This window comes from Capsicum annuum, chromosome 11 (assembly GCF_002878395.1).
Source record: "Capsicum annuum cultivar UCD-10X-F1 chromosome 11, UCD10Xv1.1, whole genome shotgun sequence".
Lineage (NCBI taxonomy): Eukaryota > Viridiplantae > Streptophyta > Magnoliopsida > Solanales > Solanaceae > Capsicum > Capsicum annuum.
This window is the reverse complement of record NC_061121.1, coordinates 14365851-14379957: the sequence shown is the minus strand read 5'-3', so window position 1 is coordinate 14379957 and position 14107 is coordinate 14365851. Positions and strand designations below refer to the sequence as shown.

The following is a 14107-nucleotide window of genomic DNA, read 5'->3' as shown; positions in this document are numbered from 1 at the left end:
TTAAATATAAAATTTATTAGAAATAGAATTAATTTAGGTATAAAATCTATGTAATATTCTTCAATTAAAGGAAAATTAATTTTAATAAGGATGCATGTGTGCTTGACATGCCTTCAATACCTTCGTTTGGGGTTTAAAGACGAAAAATATTGACATGTTCACTAAGTATTATTTTCTGCTAATCTGCTTTCTTCTTGACCTCTTATTGTTTAGTGACATTGAATAGATTATAAGATTTAACATGTTCACTAATTGTTATTTTCTCATAATCTGCTTTCTTTTTGAGCTCTTATTGTTTAATGACTTTGAATTATTTTATTCTAAATTTATTTCTACATAAGATCATAATTTAACAGATCTCTTTATTGATACTTAGATATCTCTTCAGTAAAAATTTTGGATGAAGGTGAAGAATACGAAGCCTAGGAGAGCTCATTAACTTGCCGTACTCAAATAATTGCACAAGCTAAGTCAATATCCCATATGCATGTACTTGGAGGCAATATCACTTTCTTCCTCTACCACATGGTTCTTCACTTCACCCAAGTTGTGCTTGTTGTTGGCTTTTGTTTACATGCATTATGAGTTTCGTTACTTCAGCTTTGTTGGATTAGTATTCTTAGTACTCAATTGTCTATCTTCCTTTCTCAATTGTCTATCTATTGTGGAAGATTGTTAATTACAATCATTATTTGATCACTTTTTAACTCAAACATCACTACCACACAAAAAAATTAGCGACAATAAATATATATGTTATCAAAAAAAAAATTAAGCTTTTACCGGCATTAGTTAATTGTTAATGAATCAATATCACTAATAACTAATAAGTTAAGAAAAAAACTTATGCGTATTATTTTGCTCCAAACCTAATGTTAATAGGTTATATACATATATTAATATGACATTTTTTTTAATCTTGATTACAGATAAAGCCACGAATCCTAACCTAGAAAAATTGATATTACTGTATCAATTTGGTGCTTAAATTGTGAGGTCACGACTTCCTCAATTGAAGTTTGGTTTTAGTTCTATATTTTATTATTATTACTATTATTATTATTATTATTATGATGATGATGATGATGATGATGATGATTGATATTAGATGGGTGAATCTAACTATGTAATTATTCACAATATGTTTGACAAGCCTATACTATTGTGATTTTTATTTTGTAGAATATGGATTTGAGTAAATTATTTTGTATTAACTAGGCTTTCAGAGAATGATATCATAAGTTTGGTTTTTCAAATGAAAGTTGTGCGAAAAAATTAACGCAGGCCGAATATGATCTTTCTCTTGTGTCTTTTTATTGTACGTTTCTTTCCTTTTCTCCTTATTCCTTTGTCTAACAAAAAAAAGAGACTTAAACATTGAGATTTAAGACCAGTCTTTCGTTGATTTAAATATGCATGTTATTTTTCCTAAAAAAAAAATCATATTCATTGACTTCTAACCCAATCTTTTTTTTTTTTAAATCTTTGACTTTTGATATATGTCTGTGTGGCATACTTAAAAACTTTTAAGATTTTTCATCATCTACATATGCAATTTTTTTATCCTAAATATTCAGTATGTATGAACTTTTAGCCTATATTTTTAGTTCGTGAGCGTGGTTATTGAAGAACTTATAAAGTTCATGTTCCACCTATTCTAAATATTAACAGATCATAAAATTATAGGGACATATGTGTTCTCCTCTTTCCGTTACAATTATATAATGAGAATATAAATTTTCTAAAATAGGAGAACCATATTAACCTTGTGATAGGAGTTCTTGCACTCTTTTTTTTATATCTATTTGACTATTAGCCGGTTCGGGGAGGGTCAAACTCATAAAGTATGATATAGACAGCCTAACCTAAAGATTAGTGGTTGGTTTTATAATTCAAACCTGTGATCTTTAGGTCACACGACGATAACTTTATCATTGTTTCAAGGTTCCCTTTTGTTGTGTTAAATTGGATCAACCAAACGCCAATTTGTTGTTGATTCGAGTTCCGAAAGAAGCTCAACATACAAAATATATAGAGTACTAATAATGAATACTAAAATAGTTTATTTTCTTACGTATTTTAGCATTATAGTTGGTTAGGTGTTTTTGATTGGAGTCTTTACTTTATTAATTTCTTTCATATTCAAGCATTAGTTAGTTAGGTTTTGTTTGTTTTTTTTTAAAAAAAATTAAGTTCTTTTACTTATTTTATTTTTTTCTTTTCTATTTTAATATGAATGTGATTCTTTATTTTAGCAATCAACTCTCAATTGTGGTATTTTAATTTGTAATGGATTCGGTGATACAGTCTATATATGTCCCTTTTCACAATTTTCGCAATACATTGCCTAAGTTTTGTTTATATTTATTTTTTATTTTTAATGTAGGTATTTTGAACACAATTTGTAATTTTATTGTGTTGTAAAGATTATAGTTAATCGTATTGTTCTGATAACACGATCATATTATTTCTGTTATGTTACTATCTGGTATTTTTTGTTGTTTAATACAGATAGTAGATAGAATATTTGATTGGACTTTGACGAAATTTTTGTGTAATGAAAAATTTAATTATTTGAATCTTAAAATTCAAAAAGTACCCCATAAGTTAGACGGAGAGAGATTTTTTCTTTCTTTTTGATTCATATACTATACGTAGAATCAGATTTTTATGCCAAGCATTCATTCAAATTATTCGATTCTCGTTATGTCTATCGATTTTCTTTTTTACAAGAGTTCAATATATATTATGCGTAATAGAATTTTAGAAATCAGCCCGATAGTATAATTTTACTTGAAAAATGTTATAGGTTATTGGATCACTATACAATAATAATGACAAAAAAGTTGATTATCTGTTAGTGCATATTCTTAATGAATTCAACAAATTAATGCGATGGTTTGATAGATAACTTGTGGATCATAGAGGAGAAATGTCGGAGGATAGTCTTCTATATTTGTGTCTATTGTAGGTTTGGCTAACACTATACCTTTATATATCGTTGATGAATTCAATAATTTGACATTTCTTATCCAAATTGAGTTATAGTGTTATATGAATTTGACCAAGTTTTAGTTTCGCACCTTTCTTTTTTACTTGTGCGACTTTTTGTACATTCAAAACTAATTTCATCCACGGTTGTTTAAGAATAATTTTTTGTTGTAATTTTTTCTTTCCTTATTCTGAAAGTATAGTTACATATACATAACAATCAAAATAGCTAATTTGCTCTCTTTATATATATATATTTATAATTGACTAACATGATATACACGTGCAGAGCACGTACACTTAACTAGTTATAGTAATAATGAAGAGATATAAATAAGGGATTTTAAATTTTCTTTTGGGCAGATTTTATAGATTTAATTGTATTATATAAATAAAAGCCTTTAATATATGAAGTAAGTTAGAATATAATACTCTTCCTTAGTTTAAGAATTAAAAAATAAAAAAGCTAATTTAAAAGAAATAAAATAAGGAAAGTGGAAATGAATAATACTTATTAATTAAACATAAATTTTGGCTAAATAAACGTAAATGATGAGTAAAAGATAAAATTTATTTTCCTTCCCTTTTTCTCCCGTTTTGCCCATTTTTATTTTTCATTTATCCTTATTTTTTTGCCTAAGATCCATAAAATCTCCATTTTCCTCCAGAATTTTGGCAAAATTTTCTCCTCTTTCTTTTATATTATTAAACTAGTACACATATCCGCGCATCGCGCGGACATAAATATATGTGTTTGTATATACTATTTCATTTTCTTTATAATATACGTATTTCATTTTTTTTTATTTACATAATACAATAGTTTTACTTATACATGTTATTCGTCACAATTTATTGATGTTTTATCATCGCATGAAATTGAAGAAAGTAAAGAATATTTTTTGAATCTGAGGTTTTAAATTAACGATATATCAAATGTATCAAAATTCTCTTTGATCTTCTGATCTTAAATATGACATTGTGAAAAATTGAGATCAAAGTGTTACTAAAAGAGGAAAGAGTCATTCTTTTTAAATGAATAAAAAAAATAACCCAACAAATTAAAGTAGGAGTAATAATTTCTTAATTCAAATAAAAGAAGTGAATGTTAAAACAGTTAAAGTTTTTCCTATTCAAGATAAACAATTACTTCTTGTTCAATAAGCTATTCCTCAATTCTTTTTTCCTTTTTCCTACTTTTTAAACCCTTTTTGTTCTCACTCAAGCAACAGTTTTTTCTTTAGTTCTTTACTTCTTTGATTTTCTTAAAATAATTTTATTCATTACTTATTTTCCTCCGCTAACTGAGAAACGACATGTTTATTTTTGCCATCAAATTTAATGCTCTTCAAAGGAGCAAACTAATTAAAGAGAGAAACTAAAGTTGTCAAAAGACTTATAGGTTAGATAAGAAGGGAGAATAAATGAAAAGATAAAAGTATTTCGTGCAATAAATTCTTTTGGTCTGATCTTTTGTTGATTCCACAAAATCTTTAGAACGCCAATCAAGTTATCTTTTTATTTTATAAAATTATTGATGACACCATATATTTTTGAACTCGTCTTCTAGTCATATGTAGCAAACTTAATTTGTTGATAATAAAAGGCATTGAATTCATTAGCAAGACCGGTATGGTAAGTTACAAAGATTTAATCTTTTAGTATACTGTCATAGTAATAAATTGCATGTAAATTTCTTGAGCGAAAGACTTTTTATTATGATTTTTCAAACTCCATATATAAATTAGTTTGACAAAAACAAAAATATAAGTATGGGGAAGAAAAATTATTTCCCTCTTTCATTTCTTTCTCTAAGGTCCTTTTCTAGTATTTTATGGTTTAGCAATTTTTCTTTTTCTCAAAGAAAAAAAAAATAACAATGGAAGGGACAAAAGTAGAAAAAGAAATGAAATAAAAAAAGAAAATTAATAAAATATTTACATACATACTTGCATATATCCTTTCATGCTACATTTTTTCCTCTCTAAAAACTTTAATAAATGAAGACTGATCTATTTGATGTTTTCGTTTTCTATTTCTTTTCAATTATCTTCGTTCTCACTCAAACAACCTCTCTATTCCCTCGGAGATAGCGACATGGACTGCGTACTTCTTACCCTCCCTAGACATCACTCTTATGGGAATACACTGGGTATGTTGTTGTTATTGTTGTATCTTTGTTTCCACTCAAGTTCCTCTACATTGCCATCATCCTCTACAAAATCAAATACAATTTTTTTCATTAAATTTATATCATTACATTGCATACACGTCATAAACATCATAAGAATAAATACTAATTGAATTTAAAAATTACAAAAAGCAAAAAAAAAAGGTGGAAACAAATAGAACATAAGAAAGGAGGAAGATGCTAACCTCAAATATCGCGAGTCATAAATATTTAATATTAATTCTTAAAAAGAAGTCATTTTTCTTGAGTTGGAATTTCGTTTTATTGGAGATAGCGAGATCGAGAAACCAACCCAACTGAGCCTCCGAATGACTACATATATTTATACCCCATAATCAGTAATCCTTCATTAACAATGAAATATTGTGCAAACTTTAGTAAGAGAGTGCCAAAATAATATTTGAAAAAAATTATACAAAAATATCAATTACCCAATTATTCAAATAGAAAAACGTCATTCTACCATCAACAATATTTCATTATGCTAATATACTACATACTAATCTCTCAACATATATTGAATTATAAGGAAAATTGGAAAGGAATCTCTAAGAAGAACTAATTAGATTTCAAAGATAAAGGAAGTTGCGTTTAAGAATAGTGACAGAAAAAATGTGGGTTCTCTTCTGTACAACATCTAGTTATATCCTAGTGAAGAATAGGTAACAGTTATAGAAGAGATGAAAAGTTGTAATTATAATAATTAAGAGGTAAATTAAGAGAATTAAAAAAGTATTTTTTGTTTTAAAATGTACAATAAATTAATTTTAACATGAAAAAACCTCAAAAAATCCATAAAAAAGATAAATAGAATTCTAGGCCTTAGAGAGCGCCACGTCAGCAGATCCTTGATTCTCTTTTATATATACTAGTCTTAGTATACGCACTCCGTGCGTGTACTTTACTTTAATGAGTTTAATTTTATAAAATCATTTCGATGTCTATTTTTTGGCGAGAACAAGTTTGTGTTTAACTAATAAATTTAGAAACCACTTTGGAGCAACTACTAGTATTTGACTAAGTTTTTAAAGTTCTTTTAAATGTATTTTTCGCAAAAATGCTTTTATATACATTCTTTATGTTTTGAAAATAGTAGAAGTTAAACCTCGTTTTGTTTGTTAGATTTATTTTAATCCAATCACTAATCCTTGGACCTAAGGTATTTCCAAACATATAATGTAACACATTATATAACCACAATATCTTTCATGTTAGTTAATCTAGGACTTTATAATTAATTAATTTTTTATTTTTTTTATTATTTAAATTAGTTTTTTGATGTGTGCTTTAATATAGATTAAAATTTCATGTAAATGATAAATATAATTAATTGAGTAGCAACTTAACAATTTAAACTCAAAGTAACAACAAATTTTTCTAACCAGTAAAAAGAAAAAGTCAAAAATTGGCTTCATAATCCTTTGCATGAGGTATTAACATAGGTTATAATTTAATACATACCTGCACCCACAAAAAGTTTCAATCGTTCTATTAACTAAGCACAAATAAATATAAATATTTTTGTTCATAAGAAAATAAATCTCAAAATCACAAAATTAAAGATCTAGTCACAAAAATTATAGCTCTAATTCATAAAGTTCTACAATAAAAGATATACTCATAAACCTAGCAAATTGTTGAACTTAAAGTTGAAATAACACGAATTTATGCGGCGCTTACATTACAAGCATTCACAAAATAAGATTACAAAAAAAATTATAATAAAAACATCATAAGATTTAATATGCTTTAATCAAGTGACCTGCATATTGAAAAATTAATATTACAAATATAAAACCTAGAGAGAATAATCTCTCCAAAACAAAACTTAGGGAAGACAGTCACTATTACTATCTTGAATACTTCCTACCTGTCTCTTAGACTACATTATAAACCCTAAAGACCTACTTAATCCTGAACTGTAACTCTATGACATTAGTAGAGTACTACACTAAGGGCAAGCCTATGGTTTATCTTTTGTAACTTGTGAATTCTTTGATAGGATGACCATAATTTTGTTATTATACCTATGTTGTGATAAGCTGCATCTATATGAGTGAATATGGGTAACTCTCTTGTGGTGATGGCACATGTGATAGTTAGATTATTTGTATGATATCTTTGATTGAGCAATATATGTGAGTTTGCCAACTTGGTGAGTTAATTCTTAAGGCTAGGATGTTTTGGAGTAGTATTCTTGAGCTTTCAATTGCGTTTAACATGCTTAGTGTAAAAACTTGCATTTTGTGTAGTCATTGTAGTACTAGCTTGAGTGTCTTGCTTGTAGCAGAAGTGCAGTGTATTCTCTGATAATGATTAATAAAGTAAAGAGTTGTTCGAAGAAGAACAAGGCTTTAAGTTAGGGATTGTTATCTGAGGTAGATTTATGCACCTCAAAGTTGTTATCCGGGCTTGTTTAGCTTTGCTTTGAGAACTTCTTTTGTGGTTAATGTGTTAATAATGATATAACTGATCATGTTAAGTGTTAAAGTAATTGATTTCAATGTTCAAGGTGTGTTTAAACCAGTTTGGAATAAAATTGGTCACTTAGAGTTTAAACGAGAAAACTAGTGTTACTAGCTTAAGCTATGTGTTGTCCTAGTTGATCTCAATGGACTCTAGTGTGCGTAATGAGTTCCTAATGGTATTATTGTGTAATTATTTTTCAAACAACTTGTTTGTAATGTTTAAGGTTCAATTGAAGCAATCCAAGAGTCAAAAATAAGTTAAAGATCACAGAGGCAACACTAGTTCTTATCTTAAGTTTTCAGTTCACCTCGTGAATTATGTGTTGTTTTGAGCTCTAATTCATGGTGTGTGATGTTCTAAGATGCTTGGTGAGGTGATTATGATGATAAAAAGAAGACACACAAGCTGGAAACCAAGTAGAAATAACACCACAAGGATTTGAATGGATGAACGAAAGCAAGGGACAAGATTTGATGCCAAATGGATGCTTTGGAGGCATTAGCACGCCGCGGACCTTAGCCAATGCTATAAGGTCCACACCACAACCTTATGCTCTGCCTAAGGGACCATTTCCAGTGTGTTCCCGTGATATAGGCATGACGCAGACCCTAGGTAATAAAATAAAGGGCGCGACGCGATGGCTAGTGTGCTATAGAAATATAGCACTTTCGATGCTTAAAACTATGAAAATATGCAAGTTTTTTAGGGTTTTTATTAGATATGATGCGTTTTGGGTTTTTTTGCAGGAAACTAGGTTTTGGATGTTAAGTTCGTGAAAAAGATGAAAATGGTATTTTGGCTACTTATTTAATCAATTTTAGATCTTCGTGATACTTTTCGGATTGTACGTGACCAAAGCATGTGATTAAATTTGAAGATTTAAAGCTTGATTGATAGTGCCAGAGTTCAAGATCCTGAGAGTTGACTGTTCTTCAGAAATTTTGCCATAACTTTTCACCCCGATATCGAATTAAGGTGAAATTGGTGTCGTTGGAAAGATAATTCAATTATCTATCTGATGGTGGGGAATTTTGCACTTACTTATTCTACATGAGGATAGCATGTGGGTAAAGTATTCAAAAATCTCGAGAGCAGAGTTGCAGGAATTTTTGGTCTGAGCACATGCAGTCACCATATTCGCCCAGCCTCAGGCCGCATGTACCACATACGCCCAAGGCTAGGTCGCATGTGAAGACCACATGTAGCCACCGACTCTTTTTGCCCTTATTTCATTCGAGCTTTGGTTTTAGGGTTTTCTCATGTACTATAAATACCCCTTATGTGTTTTTTTTTTCAAAAGTTACGCACTCTTAATACTTACAAACATATTTTGATTCCAAGATTTGATTTTACTCTTGGAATTCTCCTGTATTGACTTTGGTTGATTAATTCAGTTACAGTTTTGGATTTTTACTTCTTATTATGATTTCATCTTATTTTTTCAATCATGAATGTTGTTGATTACTTCACAAGCATGAGCAGCTAAAAACTCTTAACTAGGATTGTGGAAATCCTGGCAGATTGACGAAGTAAGAGAAGTGCTATTATTGTTCTGAACTGATACCCATGCATACATTATATTATTTTTACTTCAATTGTTATCTTAGCGGTTGAAAATATTACGATCCTGCCTAGATTAATGCTACTTATTCCAAAAGAGGAGTAGTGACTAGGAAAAGATAATGACAACAGTAATTTAAAGTCTAGTTGTCGATCCACGCTACTAGGTATTATCTTAGTAAGATGGTTAGCTTTTATCTAATAACTAAAGACTTAAAAGGTAATCGTTAATTGGGATCAAGATAAGGGTTAGGAGACATCCTGATACTCAAAAGGTAAAGGGTGACATCTGTCTACTCGTCCAAAAGACTATAGATGGTACATAACTTATCGATTCTGCATGCAAGGTATCATGTTGGTTCAACATAGCACGATAAACCTACGAAGTTGAGAAGTCAGGGGAAACACAATCCTAGTGTTCACCTATGACTGACTACAATCGAAGTTGATATTCACCACTAGTTCAATATTGATACTCAAAACCCCACATTTACTTTTTCAGTTCCAACCGTTGATTACAATAGCTGAGAGCCACATTTCCACGTATTCCCTTGGGATTCAACCCCAACATGGGTTGGGTTACTATATTTGACAGCGACCAAAACCATCTTTGAAGTGATGGTGTATCTTGGGAGCTATCAGTGTCGTGTTCAAAATCGATAATATTTTCCTCGTATAAATAGGACATTTAAACATGATGATATACACCTTGGACGACTTTTAAACCATGAGAGAAGCTGGATAACACTTCAAATAGGGTTTTTCTTCATTTACGTTAGTTTGTTTTTGGATTTTATAATGTATTCATTCATCGTGATTACAGTTATGTCCATGTGCGGGTAAAAGCCCCTTTTCCGGAGTTAAGGTAAAGAAAATAATTATTCTTGTTGTGAATTGACTTGATTTTGATTATTTTTCATATTTGATTGTTTATTTATCCTTGTTTTCACTATTTTAAGGATTAGATACCCTTATAATACATCCATAGTCATCTTGTGAGCCTGGAAGGAGGAACAAGAGGATAGTACGTGGGGATAAATAGAATAGGATTGTAATCTTCTGCAAAATGAAGTTATAATTTGCATTTGGGATAGGAATATAACTAAGTGACCTATTTAATTCACTTACGGGATTAAATATGAATGCATTTAACTTAGTTCTCGCATCCCCGCTCAACGATATAGTAGTGGATCTAAGATAGGTGATTAGAGGCTCGGAAGACCATAATCATAATATCAACCTCGTGAATCAACAACCAAGATAATTAACATTACCATTGATGTTCTATAGCAAAGTGTGATTGTTCGTAGTGCTTTAACCCCGTGTTTCATCCCATTGGTTGTTCAATCCCTTAATTTACCGCATTGTTAAGTTTACTCTAAGTTTTAACTTTCAAACTCTCTCTCTATTACGATAGCACTTGGTTAATCATAATAGTGAAACTAGAATTCGATAGTTGTCAACACAAGTCTCTGAGGGATCAATACTTATCTTGTAAAAGGTCACTTTACTACTTGGTGGGACCACATACACTTGTGTGTGCTTTTGGGCGCAACACGTTCTTATCACGGCTATTTTCATATAGTTTTTAATATACTAGTCTTATAGTACGCGTTCCACTCGTGTACCGTACTTTAATGAATTTAGCTTTAAAATCTCAAAAAAGCTTGAACAGAGAATTAATATATTCATATAAAACCCACACAAAAGGAGCAAGAAGACTACCCGAATCAAATAAAATAAGAAGGAAAAGAAGGAGAATCTATCATCAAATGTTGATTAAGTGTTATTCATGTATAATCTTTAAAGCTATTAACTAAAACAAATAAAGAATGTTAAAAAGGATGATGGTAACAAATGCAAGAAGATGGCTCGAATCAAAATCTGAAGAGAAAAAAAAATAGAAGTACCTAGAAGAAGGGTGTTGAGTTGTTTTTCAACGGAAGTATCATAGTGTTGCAAGTAATAATCAATTATGAATATTTGATTATTTACCAAGTACCAAGAAATTTAAAACTTGATGAATCGTGATAATGCCGTGAGCACGATGATATTAATATTGATCATTCTCTAAATTATAAATTAACTAATAGATTTTTTAAATCTTGAACGTTAATTATTTGATTAAGCAAATTAGGATAGAATAGAGTACATATCATATGTCTTGATGTTCTTAACCAACGAAGAAGAGGAGAAAGTGCTGGATCAACAGCAACATATGCAAAATCACATACATGAAAACTGTACAAGGGTCTTTGCAGCCGAATCCTAAGCTTCAAGATATTACAAACTTCAAGAATCCATTTTGTTACATGACAGTGAATTTATACAAACTATTTGGAACCAACCGATAATGATAAAAATAATAGGTAGTAATTGATCACAAACTACAATCAAATAAAACGATAATTGAGATATCAACCTTTACACAAAAAATTTCAAAGTTGACCGACATTCATCTACCACCTATAAATTACAACAAAACAATATGACAATAGGGATATCCAAACAATAAAATTAAACCTAACCCTTACACAAAAGTTTCCTAATATAGCAAGTATATGCTCCTAATATAGCGACAGTTTCGAAACCTAAAACTAACCTAATATAGCAAGTATATGCTCCTCTACTTCATCTCCCTCTAGATATTCATTATTCTCATTAATAATACTAATGTCTTCTTCATCTTGTAGAACTGAATCAATATACTCATCAGCGTCCTCATCGTTATTAACTCCTTGTTTGTTATCGCCGTGTTTTTCTTCCTTCTTCTTGATCTTACACACTACAAAACCCTTGTTCTTAATTTTCTGAGGATCCACATAACGATCATACAATAAATATTCGGTCATCAACCATTCCCCGTTAGGGTTGTCTGAAGATTTTTTATGGTGGGGATGGGGTTTGTACTTCAAATTCTTGACGTACCCCATGAGTTTCCCTTGATCGTCAAACACCTTATTCACTTTGCCTTGTAGCTTCCATGTTCCATTGATCCCCACTGTACGTTTAACTCTTACATGCTGCTCCTTCTCTTTATTGTGTTGAGTGATGAAGTAACCAGTGTTGTTCTTGGTGCCGTCAAAAAGCTCCCATGGCTCCTTGTCTGCGTAGAGATTTACAAGCTGCATGAATTGATATTGTTGTGGAAATGGCTTGTTTATCGCAAACCCTAACAGATATTTCAGTAGCTCTTTGTTCGTTGGGTGAAATCTATACCCCATCATGTCCTTAGCTTGATGATGAGATGACATAGGAAACACAAAAAAAAAAATTATGTAATTGTGTTATATTCCTCTAAAACCCTAAGAGGACGTACTTGATGAATAGCTTACATGAAACTAAGCTATTTATAGATAATTCTGGTTGAGCTTGGATAGATTTTGGATAGACTTGCAATTAGTTAACTAAATCCCAAAATGATATCCTAATTAATAAGTTGATTAATTCTTACGCTTTTACTTTCCTTCTTTAACTCCTTCGTAAACATCTATCTATCTCACTCATTTGTAAACAACAAAACTTTGAAATAATATTTTTAATATATAATAAAAAAATAAAGAAAAATATTTTTAATTTATATAATACATATCATCATCCTATTTTCTTGTTTGTTTATTGGAGTACAATTTTTATTGAAGATGGAATCTCAAAAGGAAAGAGAAACTCATGTTTACAGGGCCAAGCTCGCTGAGTAAGTTGAGCATTCCGATAGTGGCAGAGCCAAAAATTTCACGAAGGGTGTTCAAGCATTACATCACTAAATTTTTTCTTTTTTGGACGAATGGTGCATTGAAAATTTTAAAGCCAAACTACATAATACTGACAATCATTTTTTCATGAATAAATATATCAAAAATTTTAAATCAAACAGCGTAATGTGTAGCTTTAATGTTTATGTTTAATTTAATATGAAGTAAAGCAATAAGCAAAAAGGTGCAAAAAAAAATAAGTTTTATGTTTCAAGCTTTCATTGACCTCTGGTCACAATAATAATAACAACGAAACATGAAAGATGGAGAGCGGAATCAAATGAGATCTTTTTTTAAAGAAAATCAATATAGAGCTTTTTCTTATTAATTTTAAATTAAATAATTACTTTAAAATTTTATCTAAATTTTTAATAAAAGAAAAGGGAACCCAAAGTCAAATCAGCTCAAATCCAATTGTTTACTAATCCTAAATAAGGCTTTAAAAGGATGCATGCGTTTAAAAATGATGTGATAGGCAACGTATGATATAATATTAAATATTGGTTTCAAATGGAAACTTGAGTACCGTTATTTGAAATGTTATTATAGATGATGACTGTTCTAGAGAGGTCTGATTGTACCTTAGATAGATTCTTGATTTACAAGTAGCAGACTAGAGTATGAGTTTGTCAGCATCAAAAAAGGGGAGAAATAATTAAGTCCTTAGTTTTGATGATTGACAAGCCATTAACCGTGAGAAGTGGTTCAAGGAGATCAAAATTACAACTGCTCAGGAACCAGGTTTAGCACGTCCACGTCTATTCCACTCAGTCAACATACAATTAGAAAAAGTACCGTTTAACAGAAAGTTGGTGACAAAAGCTGCAACATTTTTTGTTTCAACCAATGAGAAGAGTCTTAGGTTTTCTTGTCTCATATATATGCAACATGTTACAACAAGAAAACCTAAGCTTTCATATACAAACAACATCGCATCTCTCTTGAAGAAACTCACCATCCAAAGTCTCATTTACAACAGGGACCTGCTCAGTTGTCATTAGTGTCTCAAGCTCTTGTTGTATTTGAGTCTTTATTTCGTGGTTTGTAAGCATTTAGCTTACTGCTCTTGTTCATTAATAGTAGGTGTGTTCTCATTGTTGACTGTGTCATCTATAGTTAGTTGACATTGAAGCTAGAGTTAGCT

At 30.2% G+C, this 14107-nt stretch overlaps 1 protein-coding gene across 1 annotated transcript; it reads right to left on the bottom strand.

The window, feature by feature from the left end:
- Window positions 1–11808: 11808 nt before the first annotated feature.
- Window positions 11809–12435, bottom strand: LOC107846710 (NAC domain-containing protein 53-like). The gene has a single exon (XM_016691016.1). The coding sequence runs from the start codon at window positions 12433–12435 to the stop codon at window positions 11809–11811; it is 627 nt and encodes a 208-aa protein (XP_016546502.1).
- Between the last annotated feature and the right edge of the window lie 1672 nt (window positions 12436–14107).

Excerpts from the sequence above, each read along its gene's own strand:
- LOC107846710 (XM_016691016.1), bottom strand. The coding sequence starts at position 12,435 with ATGGGGTATAGATTTCACCCAACGAACAAAGAGCTACTGAAATATCTG.